Source organism: Macrosteles quadrilineatus, unplaced genomic scaffold, assembly GCF_028750875.1.
Source record: "Macrosteles quadrilineatus isolate MER2022 unplaced genomic scaffold, UCM_ALF_1.0 Scaffold_1__1_contigs__length_201487025, whole genome shotgun sequence".
In the NCBI taxonomy this organism is placed as follows: Eukaryota; Metazoa; Arthropoda; class Insecta; order Hemiptera; family Cicadellidae; genus Macrosteles; species Macrosteles quadrilineatus.
The window spans coordinates 96,607,497-96,625,874 of NW_026542594.1; the positions used below are offsets into that span (position 1 = coordinate 96,607,497).

The 18,378-nt window shown below is 36.6% G+C and overlaps 1 protein-coding gene across 3 annotated transcripts in view; it reads left to right on the top strand.

Annotated features, from left to right (window-relative positions):
• LOC128991777 (serine/threonine-protein kinase ULK2) overlaps window positions 1-18,378 on the top strand; it is a 157,158-nt gene that overhangs the window by 62,729 nt on the left and 76,051 nt on the right. For all 3 annotated transcript variants that reach the window (XM_054414998.1, XM_054415171.1, XM_054415083.1), the window contains exons 7-9: window positions 4,821-4,946; window positions 11,185-11,267; window positions 14,358-14,509. In XM_054414998.1, coding sequence (XP_054270973.1) covers window positions 4,821-4,946; window positions 11,185-11,267; window positions 14,358-14,509 — 361 coding nt within the window. The remainder of the gene's footprint in view (window positions 1-4,820; window positions 4,947-11,184; window positions 11,268-14,357; window positions 14,510-18,378) is intronic.

Consider the following 18,378-nt stretch of genomic DNA (forward strand, 5'->3'; position numbering starts at 1 on the left):
TTTCGTCAAGTGCCCGGAATATTAAAAAATTGGACGTGGCAAAATTCAATGAAGCCATCTTACGAGGAACACCGGTGGTTCCCCCCGCAACTAGCGTAGCTCATGCAGAGGCGTTAGTTACATCCATGATGGGACTGATCGTCTCGGCTTGCGATGAGTCTATGCCTCGCAGGAGATCCCGGTGCAATGAGCGACCTGTGTACTGGTGGACTGCCGAGATTGCGGAATTGCGTCGGTCAGCATTGAGAGCCAGAAGACTTGCTACCAGGGCCAGAGAACCTGTAGACAGACGCCGTAAGTCAGATGCTTACAGAGTGGCTAGGAGGTCTCTTCGTCGAGCCATCAACCGGAGTAAACGCAGTTGCTGGGAGACATTAAGGGATGATGTCGATTCCAATCCGTGGGGCCTGGGTTACAAACTTGTAACCAAGAAACTTGGCACCCGCTCTCCACCTTCCGTCATGGATGGGGCCACTATGGTGAGGATAGTCGAGTCCCTTTTCCCGGCTCACACGTTGTGCCCACTGCGGGATTTCGGAAGGGTGGATGACGTACCACTTTTCAGTCTTGGAGAGATGGAGGTGGCCTGTCCTATCCCTGAAGAACAATAAGGCTCTTGGACCCGATGGGGTACCTGGCGAAGTCCTCAAGAAGGTTTTGACTACTAACCCCTTGATCCTTTTGCGCATGTACAACGCCTGCCTAGTCGGAGGAGTTTTCCCCTCGTGCTGGAAAACAGCTAGGCTTGTGCTTGTTGGGAAGGGGAAGGGAGACCCAGACCTGCCATCCTCTTACAGACCTCTGTGTATGTTGGATACGGCTGGCAAAGTCCTCGAGAAGTTGATCCGTTCCCGACTGAATTCAGCTGTGTATGCTGCGGGGGACCTGTCCCCTCGCCAGTATGGATTCAGGAGGGGGCAATCTACGGTTGACGCTGTTGAGGAGATGAAGCAAGCTGTGATGAGAGCTGAGGATTTTAACCACTACTCTCGTAGGGTTGTGCTGCTCGTAACTCTCGATGTGCGAAACGCATTTAATTCCGCGAGGTGGTGCGATATGCTGGATGCTCTGGAGAACACCTTCCACGTTCCGGCATATCTCATGCTTATCATAGAGGATTATCTCCGGTTTCGCCTCCTCATTTATGACACTACAGAGGGCCCACGGACAATGAGTGTCACTTCCGGTGCTGCCCAAGGTTCCATACTCGGCCCAGACCTCTGGAATGTCGCGTATGACAGCCTCCTGAGGTCTGAAATGCCTGAAGAAACTGTTTTGGTTGGGTACGCAGACGACGTTGCAGTTTTGATAGCGGCACTTAGCGTTGAGCTGGCTCAGCTAAAGCTGAACCAAGTTATGCGTACCATAAACGCATGGATGACAGACCACAGTCTCTCGCTTGCTTTGAGCAAAACTGAGATCGTGATATTAATAGAAAAACGGATTGACACCATCATCAATTCGTACTGCCAAGTACCTTGGGGTTATGGTGGACAGCAAGCTTAGCTGGCTGGATCAGATATTCCGTACGGCAGACAAGGCCGCTAGGGTGGTCTCCTCTCTTAGCCGGTTGATGGCCAATGTCGGAGGGCCTCGGTCCAGCCGTATAAGGCTGTTAATGTCTTCTGTTCAGTCCGTACTCTTGTACGGTGCTGAGGTGTGGGCAGACGCTCTCAATAAGGAGGTATATAGGATGCGGCTCGCCCGAGTGCAGCGTCAGGCAGCACTAAGAGTTACATCCGCCTACTGAACAGTGTCCGAACCCGCCGTCCTGGTGGTTGCTGGAGTCATCCCCGTCAAACTTTTGGCGGCGGAGAGAAAGGCAATTTATCAGCGTCTTGGGGAGGACCAGGCACGAACAGAGGAACGCACCCACACCTACCAGCTGTGGCAGGAGAGCTGGGAACAGGAGACTCGGGGACGCTGGACCAGGCGACTGATACAGCAAGTTCAACCTTGGGTTAATCGGCGGTGCGGAGAGGTGGACTTCTACCGCGCCCAATTTCTGACGGGTCACGGCTTTTTCCGGTCGTACCTGTTCAGGATGGGCAAAGCCATGTCACCCGATTGCATATACTGCCCAGGCATTCCCGATGACGTGGAACATACCTTTTTCCACTGCCAGCGTTGGGAAAGGCCCCGCCTGGAAGCTCAACAGTTAGTAGGACTGCTGTCAGTGGACACGGTCATACCGATGATGACGGAGGGTGAGGACAATTGGACCTGTGTGTCAAATTACATCCAGGGTATTCTCCGCGCCAAGAAGCTCGACCTTGACCGGGATGCAGTGTAGGTCATAAAGTATCTAAATGCCAAAAACGGTGAGAGCCCTGAGGGCTTAGGTCACATGTTGGCCTGACTTGAAGTAATGTGACAAACAATTCCAGGTCTGTGTCCAACAGAGTAGAGGGGTTTTTTATTGAGTAGTCTGTGATAGAATCAGGAGTCTCACACTACAGGCTGGCTACCTGTGTGCGTAAAAGCATTTTCCCTCCTCCTCCCTTAAAAAAAAAAAATATTACCAGTTCTTCTTGAAGGTTTAAGGGATTTATCTGGACTTAAATTTCTAAAAGAATAATTTTAACATACAGGGTGCCAATTAAGTCTTAGACAACTTTATAGCGTTAAAACAAAACGAGATATGACAATAACTAGTCTACTGGTAATAGTAAGCTACTTGTTTGTGTACATGGTATTTGGATGTCACGTGGGAGACGGCCAATAGGGAGTAATTTTAAAATCTTAAAGGTTAGCATAGGTTGATATGTACATCAAATCAATGGTCTTGTTAAACTAAAAACAAAGCCGCGAACCGGACCTAAAGTGGACTACCGAGTCAAAAATGGCATCCGTTCAAAGATTTATTAAATCTGCCATTTTGAATCTTGAAACGTCAGCAATTATTTACTCGGTTGTTCTTTTCAACTCAAATTTGTGGCATTGTATTCTACTAATAAAGATCTTTAATTTGATGTGCATATCAACCAATGCTCACATTTATGATTTCTTTCGTTTTCTAGCGGGCGAAGACTACCCTAAAGAGGTAGCGTATATTAATTATTAGAATTGTAAATTCAGGAATATTGGAACAGCTGTCATTTTGTACTCGATTGTCTATTTGAGGTTGGGTTTGCGGCATTGTTTTTAGTTCAACAAGACCTTTAATTTAATGTACATATCAACCTAGGCTTACCTTTAAGATTTTTAACTTAGGCCTACTCCCTATGGGCCGTCCCTCATAGGTGAGCTTTCTATTACCAGTAATGATATGGCAAATTTGGTTGTAATATCTCTTTTCATTTAAAGTTATAATGTTGTCCTAAGACTTAATTGTCACCCTGTATACACAATACTGTGTCACAAGTAAATGTATTTATATTACTATTTCTATGAATATTTATAACAATAAAAATATCTAGTGGTTGTCTGCTCACGCAACTCAGTAGGCTGCACTTTCTTCACTCTTGTCTTGCTAAAATACTTGAATTGACCTCTTCTCTTACTCCTTTTTGTTTCTGTGTGTTATACCCTATAGATGACAACAGTACTGCTGTTATCTTCTACTGATCTTCTACTTACTGATGATACAGATAATGCTGTGATCTTCTAGGCTTAGCCCGGTTAATGTGTAAAACGGTTCCAGGCTAGTGTCCAAGGAGATGAGGGAGTTTCGTAGCCGGTAGTCCGAGGACATTGATCCCACGTGAGATTGACACTACTGAGAGGACATTGAGGCCTCTCAGTGTGTGTAAATGCATTTTTACCTCCCCCCCCCCCAAAAAAAAGATGTTTCCAGGTTTCAAACTAAAACCAAACAAATATATTTTTCCAACATATATTTAACATATACATAAAATGAAAAAAAAATTATAATGTGAAAATGATGAATCTAGGTGTCTTAATGTCAATTTCGGCTGGAATTGATGACATCACTTCCGGGGTGGGAATTCTCGTCTTAGGTTACTGATCCCGGTCCTTCTCCAACCCCTAACTATTTTTCAGCCTCACACGCTCACAGTCACACAGTAAATAGTTTTTTATATTCAATAGTTCTTATGAAATCAATATTTGTATAAAATAACTACCATTGTCTTATACTGTTCAGAAATTTCAATCGCAAAGTGTTTTCAAGTTTTTTATATAGGACGACATTTCCGGCCTGCCCCAGTAGTGTTCCCGCCCCCCGCACCCAACGTGTTAACATTAAATGAATGCATTTAAATAGATAATTTTGGGGCGTCAATCACCTTTTTTAAAACAGTCCTTTGTCAATTGTCAACACAGTTAAACAAACATTTAAAATAAAAATATAAATACAAGACTGAAATTAGTTCCGATGTTTTGCCGCACCAAGTCAACGTGAGCCGTTTTCTAGGTACTTCTTTTAAAATTTCATCAGTGAATGTTAAGCAGAATATTAGGACAGTCTTTGCCTTTAAAAACACTATACAAAGATACGTATCTAAGGTGGAATCTTAGATTTCAATTTTCAGAAAATTGATAATTTAAAAGAAGTACCTTGAAAAGCGCACTTGGTATGGCAAAACATCGGAACTAAGAATTTCAGTCTGGTATTTATTTTTATTTTTGTATTTTCAATGTGTCTTTCCGTGTGTTAAATGACAAAGGACTGAGTTCAAAAAGGTGAGTGAAGGCCCAAATTTTCTATTTAACTGAACTGATACCTCACCTAAAAATACCATGTCGTTTAAAAATAAAATGAATGGTTTAAGACTTATACTGAAAAAAGTGGCAGTGATGTTGATATTTTTAAGATTTACTTTGTTGTAACTCAGTTGGTTGTTGGTTGTTTTTTTCAGCTGGAGCAATGAAAGCACTGCATGCTAAGGGTGTTGTCCACAGAGATTTAAAGCCACAAAACATTCTGTTGAGTCACTCTGGCAATAGACCTTCTCCTCAACCTCAGCACATTAAGCTAAAAATTGGTGAGTCAGATAAAAACGTAAATATATTCTTTATAGTTAACAATACTGGCCTTGACTGAGCTTTGCCTCAATAAAATATTATAGCACCACTTAAAATAAATCTGATATTACTTGATGCAGCTAGATTGCTTGCAACGGCGTTGTTTAATCAGGGATCACTTGTTTCTTTAACCCCTCTTAAATTTAATGTTGTTGATACTCCCATTTGATAAAACTATTTGCTAGTTTATTTTATTTTACATTCCAACGGACAGCTCCATTTTGATATTTCGTACAAATTAGTGCAATACAAACTAGTTAGTATCTATATATTAATAAGCAAGCAGTTTTCTTTTCACAGTCATAACTCGATAACGGCTTGACGGATTTGAACGTTTGAGTTATCAAAATAAAAGTATTTTGATGTAGATGTGCAAATACGTCTCAGAATATTAAGAAAGGGCATCACTTAAGTACAGTTAAGGGCTAAAGTTTGGGAACGATGGTACTAGCTGTTAACATTAGATCAAACTCAATTCCATTTGTTTACAACCAAACATATGGACGTAGTTTGAAATAGTTTTTAAAGTTAACCACAGACTGCAGGACTTATTACTTCCAAATCAAAGCCGGAATTTATATTTCTATTTAAAAATTGTCAATTAAGTCGGGTTCATAAAATATTTTCCTATCAAGACTTGATGAAAAATTGTTCGTAATAGTTGAATTTATTTACCTTACAACGTATTTTACTGAATTATCATGTAGTTTTAGTTACAGTTCGGTGTGATGAAGTGAATGTTTGAAAGTGATTATTCACAGTTTAGTCACCCACCCGTTACATTACCATATAAATCATACAGTGTATATCGAAATTCCTTTGTAGTGTTTTCTGTTGTTTGTTTAACTTCTGTATTTTATCTAAATTTAAAATTAAGCCTCCAGTAAGACGAAGAACTCTGAGTGGCTGGAGGGAATGTGAACATGACCGCTTGCATCAACCTCCTAATGCAACATTTGAAGGATATAGAGTGGCAGTACTACCATGGTGATACATCACGGATACATCTCCTCAGACAAATGAACGTTAAATGTTTACATTGTGGTAGCTTACATTTTAAGCAAAGAAAAGACTGGCCGAAACAGTTCAATTTTTTACTTTCTCCCCCTATACATGGTATATGGAGGAAGTATTGTTTTCGTCGGAATTTTCGAGTGACAGTTTTGAGTAGATACATCCGTTTTGGGTCACCTTTTCCCCCTAAACATAGTATATGGAGAAAGTATCGGTTTTGTCATTTCGAGTTTGAATTTTGAGTTGATATAGCCTATCCATTTTGAATCTCCCTGAACCCAAATAATTTATAAATACAAAAACTTTTTTAAAACAAAATATTTTTAAACACACTAAAAAGTAGAAAATAATTTATAACTATGTGGAGAGTATAAATACTTGTAAGATTTATAACGAAAAACGTGGGGTGCATGCAATAGATAATTTACAATTATTACCTTCACCTATTGAACTAATGGATTATTATCAATTGCATACACCCCACGTTTTTCATTTTAAATCTAACAAGTATTTATACTCTCCACATATTTATAAATTATTTTCTACTTTTTAGTGCGTTTAAAAACTTTTGTTTTAAAAAAGTTTTTTAATTAATTAACTACTAGTGGAACCCCGTCGAAATCGACGGTTAGGTTTTATGTAAATTCAGCTAACTAAGATGGATAGAGTGAAGTCATTAAATCTTAGTTAAATGAAGGGAAGATAAGCAATAATAAGTATGACGATTGTGTTCCCTAAAAAACGTGATTGATGAATTCGTTTAACACAATATTTCCTACCTTTTTATTGGCTTTAGGTTGCCCAAAAGGTTTTTAGGAGTCTTATAATTGTTTGTTCATGAGTTTGTTTCATACCAAAGCCTCTTTCACTATATGGCAGAATGAGTTAATATAATTAGTCTATCATGTTACGGAAAGAGTCAATATTTATTACTAACCACTAATTCCTTCTGATTTAGGAAAATCATTCAGATTGTATCCAGATTCATAAGTAATATTCATCTTTGGTCATAAAAATACAGAATTCTATCAGCATATTAAATAAGTTTTTTTTTGTTTGATAAAAATATTTGATTCTCCAGAAAGCAGTAACATTCTTACTTCGATGTCAGAAATTTTAATTCCTTCTCTTGCCACATTGACCCATGTATTTAATCATCCTGTTCTTACTTGATAATTCATTAACTTATGGGGTAGTTTTGCCTTAGCCATATACATTATGTGTAGATCACATAAATCTTTACATGTATTTCGTGGATTGGAATGAACCATAATTGTAGGAAATTTTATCACAAATCTTGAACATTTGCGGAACCAAATCCATAACATAGTCCAGCCTTGGTAACAAATTATGCAAATGCGATGAGATGTGATGACACTGTTGTGTTTCCGAATATTTTGTATGTAGTGAGGTTTAGATGCGTTGTTCGACCTAGCTACATGTGTACATTAAAGTAAAAACTGTGTACACATTTTTTTTAAATACCTGAATTGACATTAGTTCACCTACTTTACCAAAACTTGACTCTATTCCAAAACTCGAACATAGTTCTCATCCTCAACGTACTCATCTGACACAATTTTCAACCCGATTATCAAAAACCTGTATACCAATAAATGAATTTCAGGTGTTCTTTCTTGAATTTAAAAATAAATGGCGATTGAAAGTAGGAAAAAAGGCAAGTGCCCACCCTACAATATATATAAGCTAACCCGATAAGGAATAGTTATATGTTCCTTTGAAATTGATATGTCACACTTATTTCATAATTTAAAATTTTCTAAGAGCAATCTTATATACCAATAAATGAATCTCAGGTGTTCTTTCTTGAATTTAAAAATAAATGGTGATTGAAAGTAGGAAAAAAGGCAAGTGCCAACCTTACAATATATATAAGCTAACCTGATAAGGAATAGTTATATGTTCCTTTGAAATTGATATGTCACACCTATTTCATAATTTAAAATTTTCTAAAAGCAATAAAGCATAGATTTTTGAACAAAACATTTAAAACGTATCATAAATTCATCATTTTGTTGAAACTATAAAAAACTTGCCATGCGGTGGAGAATCCAATTAAAACCACAAATAATAATGTAAACATTTAATTTTGACAGTTTCAGTAGACCTTTGAATACAATTTTAATATTAACAGCTGGTTCATTAAAAGTAGTGTAAAATTATCCATATGGTCGAAATGTAAACAAAATTGCAGAGTGAACTTTAAAGGCCTCTGGGGCAGAGCCCCAAGGAAATTTACCTTGTTTCTATTTTGAGGGCTCACCTACAGACCAATACCTTTCTTTAGACACCCCTACCAAGTTTCTACGCCCAGCGGTTCTCTCAAATTAGCTGTGACAAAAACCTCGTTTTCCTCCATAAGAATAACATGGGATGGGAATTTAAAGGCCACTGGGGCAGAGCCCTGAGGGAATTCTCCATGTTTCTCTATTGATGGCTCATCTACAGACCAGGACCTTTCTTTAGACACCTTTACCGAGTTTCTACGCCCAGCCGTTCTCTCAAAATAGCTGTCACAAAGAAAAACAGTTTCAAATTAATATATAGATTTTCTATTTTTGGGTTTTTAATGTGCGTGGATGTTAAATCTATTTCAAGCATCTATATCAGATTAAGACAGAGGCATGTGGAAAATCTAAGGTTTATTTGAGTTACTTTTCATATAATTATGTATTAGATTGAATGTATGGCCAACCTACTAACTACAAAGATATCATTCTATTTAATTTATTGTTTACTTTAGAGAATTACTAAATAAATAACAATTGACATTATTAACAAACACCTTTGTATCTGCAATCAGATTGTTTATATTTATTTTGAAATGTTTGTATAAAGAATCTCTTGGGAGCATAACCTGTACCTCTTAACCCCTGCTCTAAGAACTGTCAAATTTAAGTATTTACAGCTGACTTAAATTTTAATTGATATATTTACATTCTTTCAAAATGTAAACATGGAAAATTTGGAAGCCCATGGGGCGTAGCCCAAGGGAAATATGAAAATTAAATTATATAATATTGCATTGTCATCCATTTGTGAGCTATGTTTCAAATTTCAAGTCTCTAGCTCATCAGGAACTTCGTTTTAAATTGATATCAAAATTTGTAGGAAAGCAAGCTAATAAAAACAAGCCCATGGGGCGTAGCCCAAAGTAAATATGAAAATTAAATTATATAATATTGCATTGTCATCTATTTTTGAGCTATGTTTCAAGTTTCAAGTCTCTAGCTCATCAGGAAGTATCAAAATTTGCAAGAAAGCGAGTTAATAAAAACAAGCCCATGGGGCGTAGCCCAAGGGAAATATGAAAATTAAATTATATAATATTGCATTGTCTTCCATTTGTGAGCTATGTTTCAAGTTTCAAGTCTCTAGCTCATCAGGAAGTTAGTATAAAATTGATTGCAAAATTTGTGCCGGACAAGAAAGCGAGCTAATAAAAACGTTTTAAAAAGTGGTTTTTGAAATGATGTCTGTGTGTGTGTGTGTCTCTGTGTGTGGATGTGTACAGAGCTACACCTGTTGTCCGATTTTGATGGAAGTCGGTGTGTAGGTACTAAACAATGGTATCTCCAGGCGTTTAAAAGTTTTTATTTAGTTTTGATTGTTAATGGGAATTTTTCCATATAAACCCATAAAATAACGGAAAAATCTAATTTTCTCGAAAATGACCTGAACGATTTTGATGGAGAATGTTATAGTCCTTTAGATTCTGAACAAAATGGTACAAATCTCATTTCCGTAAAAAATACGGTTCAAAAGTTATTGTAACCAATGTTATTTTCCCATAACAAATTTCATAAAATTACAAAAAATCGGATTTTGAAAAAAACCCAGTTTCGATAAAAAATAATGTGTTGTGGTCCTAATAATTTTAAACAAAATAATGCAACCCCCATTATTGTAACAATTACGGTTAAAAGTTATTTCACCTTTTGTGATTTTTTTAGTTACTCCCACCGCTTACCCATGATAAAGGTTATTGACAAGCTTATGGGAGAAAGTATGTGTCAGATTGCTGATACCGTTTATTACTAAATTTGTTGCCATAAATGAAAGAACCGTTTACCTCATCTGCTGAATTCACCATACTTTCAGGAACTTATTGGAAACTCCCAATAAAAAAACAGGGCTGCAAGGCTTAGATCCGATTTAGAAATTATTTGGATAAAATTTGTCAATTCAATTCCGCCTTTGCCATGGTCAGCTCTGAAGCTCATTTAGATGAGAGGATCACACAGGGGATCTACAATTTCAAGATCCATGACACGTTTTACCTCCGAGTAGGTAATCTAATTCCTTAAGAAGATCATCCTGAACACGCACATATGTGTAGTTGAGTATGACAGCACTGGAACCCAATAGTGCATAAAACACAATTCAAACAAAAAATGCCATGAAAAAATATGCGGGAATACGGTCACATTGCCAACCTTTTTGCCCAATATTTTAAAAATGTGGCAGAAATGTGTAGGGACAAGAGCTTTTAGGAGTCAAGTGAGATTCTTATGTGCATAGTTAGAGACAAAAGAAGCTACTTCCCTCTCTACAGTGATGCTACCTGAATATATGTCGCAGCTATTTTTAAAGCTGAAAACAGAGCACCACCTAGCCAAATAGATCTTAGTTCTTTTCCAAAAACTGTTCTAGATCCGTCGTTAGATCCACTTTCTTACCCTCTTATGTTCCCAACCGAAGGCTTTGTTTGGGGGCCCTAATTTAAACAAGCCTAAAACAGAACATATAGTACAAATAATTTAACAATTCTATAGTATGTGACGTACTGGTTGGCGTCAAGAGAGGGATTTAGCTTGCTACATTAGGTCTGAAATATTCTTTTACAGTGTGTGGTTGACATCTACGTTCTCATAGAGGGCCCCCGTCTACAGTACAAGATATGACCAAAGCAGTATGAGGGCGGATCTATATTTAAATATTGTAGACTACTTTTATAATTTTGTACAACATAATATTTTCCATATTTCTATAATCAGTCTTAGAAATTACTTTAGAGTGATTCTTTGATTGAGGTTTTGCTATTTATGTTTTTGTTGATTATTCTTTTATAACAAGATGCAGTTTTGCTTGATTTCGAGCAACAGGTTATTTAGTTTTAAAATAAAGGCTTTTCAGTTTTCAACAACATTTATTGTCTTCCAGCTGATTTTGGCTTTGCTCGTTTCCTACAAGATGGTGTGATGGCCGCTACTTTATGTGGAAGCCCCATGTACATGGCCCCTGAGGTATGGTTGTGGTGATATATTATACAGTGTGTTAATTCAGATAATTCAATTTTTTATTTACCAGGCTAAGTTATCAAAGAATAGTTTATTACAATGTTATAATATTATTGAAACTATGGGCTGAAATCACTTTTGTTTAAAACATAAACCTCAATGTTTTAAATCTTAATTTTATTTCGAATATGGAGGAAATGTTAGTGAACACGTTAAACCAGATAAATTAGTTTATAATTTCAATGATATATGAAGTAGTTCACATAACTGTGATTAACAATTGAAATTTTGGCAGATAAATGTGCCTGTTTTTAGTTAAGGATAAGAATAAGTATGCTTTATTGCCTTTACACTAAGGTATACATGCATGGCATTGTCAGGAATGTTTTAAAACTAAGCTTTTTAACTAATGTTTTAACTTTATCAAATTTAACATCATATATGAAATATATAATCCTACCAGTGCCGGATTTAGGGTACGGATTTAGGGTACAATTTAGGGTACTAGTACCCCTAGGCCAAATGACTTGAGCGACCCTCCCACTGTGGTGGAAATTCTTTGCGATCGCGGAAGTAACCGTGAATATCTCCTATGCATCAAGGGGACATCATCATCGACACCCGTGATCGTGAATAAAATCATGGATATCTCTCAAGTCAAAGCCATCATAGGTATCCGTGACCGCCGCAAAATCATGAAAATCCCCCGCGGTTTGCAACAAAGGGACATCAACCTCAACACTCGCGATCGCGGTGAAATCATGATCATATCCCGTGTGAGCTGTGACCTTGAGCACATCATCACTGTCACCCGTGACCGCAATAAAATCGTGAACATCTCCCGAGAGCCACAATCACTGGGACATCATCATGAAATGTCGCGAAGCAGATCATCATCAACACTTGCTAACGCGGCAAAGTCATCTTAAAACATCTCCCGTGGACTGCAATCATGAGGACATCATCATTTTCACCCGCAGTCGCGGCTAAATCGTGAACGTCTTCCACGGGCCGCAATCACGGGGACATCATCACCGTCACCCGCGGCTAAGGATATTTTGTAAACATCTCCCTCGGGAAGCCATCACGGGGACATCCTCATTGATACCCCCAGCCGCGGTGAAATCGAAATCATCTTCCAAGACTGTGGCGAAATCGTTAATATCTTCCGCAGGCCGCAATCACGGGGACATTATCATCGACAACCACGGCCGCGGCAAAATCGTAAACGTCTACCGTTGTCCGCAATCACAGTGATATCATCCTCATCCTGATGACAGTCCCATAGAGTTTTGGAGGTAAAGTCAAAACTGTTAAGTGCTTCTGCCTGGAATACATTGGCCATTTTTCCCAGGCTTACGCAGAACTGCGCCTTGTGTCTGATTCCATATATTCCAGCCCCATTTCCCGTTGGCTTTTTCGAGCCATCCATATACCAAGTGATCCCCCTTTTCATGTATTCAGGTTTCACCCTTGTCCCAGGCAGCCCTGTCAACAATGTTGACATGGTATGGCTTTTCTAGATCTGTGATCTTCACCATCCTGTCTGGTAACATTTCCAAGGTGTTCATCTGCACCTTGTCCATAATTCTTGTGTGCTCACTGGAGGCATTATACTGGAACTTTTTTTATTTGCACAGAAGATAGGTTGTTTGTTCCAGCTCTTTCATTTATAGAATCTATATTTTCTTGAATTTTTCCAAGCCTAACTTTGAATTGTTTAGTTAGTCTTTCATGAGTAGAAACCTTAATAGGATCTAGGTTAACAGGAGCCATAATTAAACAAAAAAACAGTAAAAATACACAGGACACAAAAGTTATTTCACTTCGTTACATAAAAAATGAATTAGGCTAGTTCAATTTAAACAGTTTGTAGGCCTAAACTCGGAACCAATCAACGATAAATATAGGCACTGAGTATTGGTAAAATGTTTACAAAAGTGCTATAAATGTCATAGATTTTTTCAATTGTTGGAGTAGGCCTGGATAGGCTAATGTGATTGAGAGAGTAGGAGAGATAAATATAGAGGTAGAGAGTTGAGAGTTGAGAGCTAATGAGAGTTAATGAGGTTATAAAGTTTGTCTGTAATCTTCACCAAAAGTCCAAATAATTAGTTCAATTAATTGGTCAATCAACAATCCGGCTCGAAGGACCAAAAATGTGGCGTAATCCAAAAGAAGGCTTTTTTACAAATAATAAAGTAAACTGTATATGAAACGATGATTAATTTAATTTTGGTTACAAAAAACTATGTTCTGGACCTTTGGTTTTAATTTAGATATAGTTAGTTACTACGTATGGAAGTTCTGGAAGGTCTGGTAGAGTATATTTGAGTATGGCCATACGTTTCTTCTGATGAAAAGATAGCTTCTTAAAATAACAGTATTTAGAGTTCAAAGTTCCACACATACACAATTTAATTTCAAATTAATTGGTAACAGACAAGCAAAAAAGAAAGAGTTAATTGAATGAAACAAAATAAGAGGATAAAAGAATAAAGTTGTTACACAAAAATGACATGAAGAAGTTAAAAGCACAGTTTTTAAAGAAGGGAATGTTTACATTTATAAATTTGTATTATTGTATTGTTGAGGCCATTTGGGGATTTTGTAATATGCTCTTTCTCTCTCTCTCTCTCACACACACATATGATCAGTTGGCCTGCTAATGAATACTGAACAACTATGATCGCGGCAATTGATGATCACGGCAAATTGTGCAATAACCGATAAGCCAAAACCGGCTTTTTATGTAGATTCTCGGTTTCGTTTTTTTCTTCTAAAAACCTGTAAAAATGGCAACCGACTTTAACAACCCACCCCTCCCTATTTTTAAGTGTTATTTAAAATTTACAATCAATTGTTCAAATACCTTTTTGTATAGGGTAACATATTACCATATTGTTTGAATTGTTTAATAAAACTTACTGCTGGAGTGAAGTATCGACACCGTCTTGGTTCAATATTGAATAGTTTTCATTTATTGAAACTAGGCATTCTAAGATATACATTGCTTGTGCACTATAATCTTACACACTTTAATGGTTTACTGTTCAACGTGTATGTGACCTGATTGTTGGTGTGTGGTATGTGCAGGTGATCATGTCACTACAGTATGATGCCAAAGCAGATCTGTGGAGTCTGGGCACCATTGTGTTCCAGTGCCTGACAGGCAAGGCTCCCTTCCAAGCTCAGACACCTCAGGCTCTCAAACAGTTCTACGAGAAAAATGCTAACCTCGCTCCCAAGTAAGCACTTCTCACAACTCAATTGTTACCGTAGCTATTAGAGGTGTGCGGATAGTGAAATTTCATTTCGGATCGGATAGTTGAGGCTCGGTTCGGATCGGATCGGATATTGGGAGGTTCGGATTCGGATATTTTCGGATTCGGATTTTGGCGTGGTTAATAATAAGCTGCATATGCATTTTTAACCTATAAAACACTGTAAATCTGTGTAAATAAACTTAAATGACGATTTTGAATCATAGAATTTCAAATTAGCCACGTCCACAGCTTTTTCTCTCTTGAAAATCATAATTCACAACATCTATTTTCAAAAGTTGGTTGCTTGAATTAACGATTCAACAACAGATCTTCACCAATACTTAAAAAACACAGTACCGGTACTGAAGTAATATGTACTATATTGTACACTAGCAGCCAAAATCGTCACACAACACTTTAGCTCAGCAGGACTGATGTCAAAACGTTTGGGCTTGTTTACTTGAGGTTATGTTTTATGTTGTTTCCTGGTTCTCACAAGACAAGGAGTTCTATCTCAAATTTATTTTCACATTGTATTTCCTTACGTTTTTGGAACGGATTATTGGCCTTAAGTTGCATTCTGCGGGTTTGCCAAGTTTAGAAAACATCACTAATGCACTAAGCTGGGCTCTAGATTTGATGTTGTGGCAAGTTAATTAGGCCAATTAGGCTTTATAACTCTGTAAAAGGTGTGTATCCCTGAATTTATAAATTTTATTCTACAATTATTCACTGCCAAACATAATTCAGTAGACCCCAAGTGATGAACTTGATGAACCGAGAATTACACTAGCCTACATAATTTCATTACCCCAAGTAGAATACCAAGATAATTTTTAAAATTGTGTTTGAATAGTATAATCTTAAGTTTGTTAAAAATGGATTGTATATTCAACAATTATTGCAGTCTATTATTGTTATGCAGTATGGTCACAAATTATTGTTTTTGATTTTGAAACATCACAGTTCATTTAAAAAAATTAAAGTTGAAGCAGCCCAATGTCAAGTCACGCTTGAACAATAGTTTTTTTACAAGCTTTCTTCAGACCACTGGGGAGGGGAGGGTCTGATAAGCCGTCTATAGGGTGTCGTGCCAGAAGCGACCGTGCCAGAAGCGACCCGTGCCGCTAGCGTCCCACCAATTTTCTACCGTGCCGCTAGCGACCCAAGAATTTGGAGCGGGAGGCGAGTAATGAAGTAATGCCGATTCAACTTATATTCTTAACAAAAACTAAACTGAATTTTACCATAAAACCATTTAAACGATTTGCTCAATTACATATATTTTTTACGAATGGTGTTTTTGCTCTCTCGGGGAATCAAAACGAAAAATAAAATAGGTCCCGGGTCTAGGTCTTTCAATGAGACCCACGTTAATAGATTATTCCCTACATGGAAAAGAGTATTCTAGCACAACTAAATAAAGAAGATTTTAGGTTTCTAGTCATAGTAAGGCAGCTTACAACCCCTGATGTTGTTGACCTGCTATAACGAAAAATGACTAAGACGTCTCTACTAACTCAAAAATAATAATATAAGGCAAGAAAAGGGTAGGAATTTATTGTATAAAAACTGTATATATCTATAATGACGAAGCTATCTATACAGCCAGCTGATGATTTAGATAAAAAATCCCAAAAAAAATTAAAACGCTTGTAAAAATTGTGGCTTTTGTTAGGCCTATAATCCCAGTTAAAAATGTCACAATAATTGTAGCTTTTGCACCTGCTATGTTCTTTTTTTAATAGAATGTTGTGGTAAATAATGGTTTTGTTAAGATTTAAACTATATAGCCTATTATTATTATTTTTATATTTTTGCACTGTTAGATAAAATGTGTAGGTCAATAAATCCATTGCATTGTTATTAATTATCTGCCATAGGTTATATCATCAAACAGTTTATTGATCTTAATTAATCTTTATACAAATCTTTTTTTTTTATTCCAACTGTTATTGTCACACAAATAAAAATAAATTGTAGCCAGACTGTTGATTTTTTATCAAGAAAGTCCCTATTTGATTGGCTGAGTTTTCTGAACTGAAATATGTATTTCCTAAAGATCAATTCCAGTATTTCATTTCAGTTTCGAAATATGATTTGGAAACACAATTACTTATCTATTATGCAGTAAATTTGAGGGAAGGGGAGGAATTATTTATAAACATCGGAGAGTCATTTTAAACGTAATGAAATAAGAAAAAAATTAATTAAATGAAAACAAGCTGTTGTAATTAGGCCTATGCTTTGCAACGTACAGGACGTTGAAGAAAGAGTCCAAGTATCTATTTCAAATCCTAATCCAAACATAATATGTTAACATTTGTTAACATATTATCACACGTCAACTTCATTACATTCTAAGGAGCCACTATCTCCAAACAGGCTAGTAGCAAAAATCCAAAGTTTGACGATTCGAATGGTTTCTGCTTTTTGAATTTTGTCTGGATTTTATTAGTCCAAGTTGCACTAACTATCCAAATTATAAAACTGTCTTTCCGGTATTTTGTATAACTTTATTTTTTATTGTAGTTTTTATTTTTTTTTCTTTCAACCAAATTATTACCAATGAACTGTAATGTCATGTTTTATAAATATATATATTTTTTAATTTAGAATATTTATTTACTGATAGGGGAAATTTCTCACGCACGGGCAGTAGCCTATGTGAGAGGGATTTCATATTTAATGACTATGTCAGTATATTATTACATAATGGCATAATTATAAAATTTGTACTGACAAAGTATTGTAACATAGTATTTTACTTACTGAAATAAACATTATTTAGATTATATTTGATAAACTACCTCCATGTGAAGTTTAATTTAGATCTTTTGAGTAGTTCCCGTGCGATTAAGTAGTAGGCCTATACAAACACACATCCACCATCTCATATTTACATATTTAGATAGTAAATTGAAAAAAAAGAAATATAAGTCAATTGATTATATTTGCTCTTATAAAATGATAAAAATTCAAGAAAAATTGTTTGATTAAGGTATCACACATAACTTGAGTCTATGCTAGCAGCTGGGAACTAGAGATGCTAAAACAGCTCTTTAGGCGAATATTGGGCTCTTCCAGGTAATACATATTACTATAACAAGAATAGGATTTGTTTATAAGCCATTAACACCGATTTGAACAAAACATTGTAAAATCCTTTATCAAACAATGGGTCGCTAGTGGCACTCACACTACTACCAGGGTCGCTTCTGGCACGGTCGCTTCCGGCACGTAATCGTCTATAGTCCACCCCCAAGGCGGTTCAACCCTCATTAGTGCCGCTCGACTGCACTCAGTGGGGAACCCAATACCACAAATCGATCTTTTAAATGAATAAAAATATTTGGTAATAATTGTTTTATTGATATTCACCTTGAAATTTCAATAAATTTGGTGTAAAATTTGACAAAAATTGGCTAATTTATTAATACAGTACCAATAAAGTACATTGGTAATTAAATAATAGGTTAAAAATTAACCGATTTTCGTCAAGTTTTACCCCCTGCTGTGCGCTATGTCATAAAAGCTGATAACGACATGGGTGATTAGTAACCATGGCAACTAGGCAACTTGTTAAATGCGAGATGAAGGGAAACCCAAGAAATAGAAGAACAAAGAGAAAGTATAATGACGTTGTTATCTTTATACCCTTTTTACAATTGCTGTTATTGTTATTATCTTTATGTAAGATTTTATGATTTTGTTTTATAGGTTTATAAAATAATTCTTTTTAACCACAGGAATATCAATTTATAATTTATCAACGTGCTTCTCTTCTGAAACAGCAATACCGGATGCATAATAAAGGTCAATGACCTAAAATATCACTATTGTGCAATATT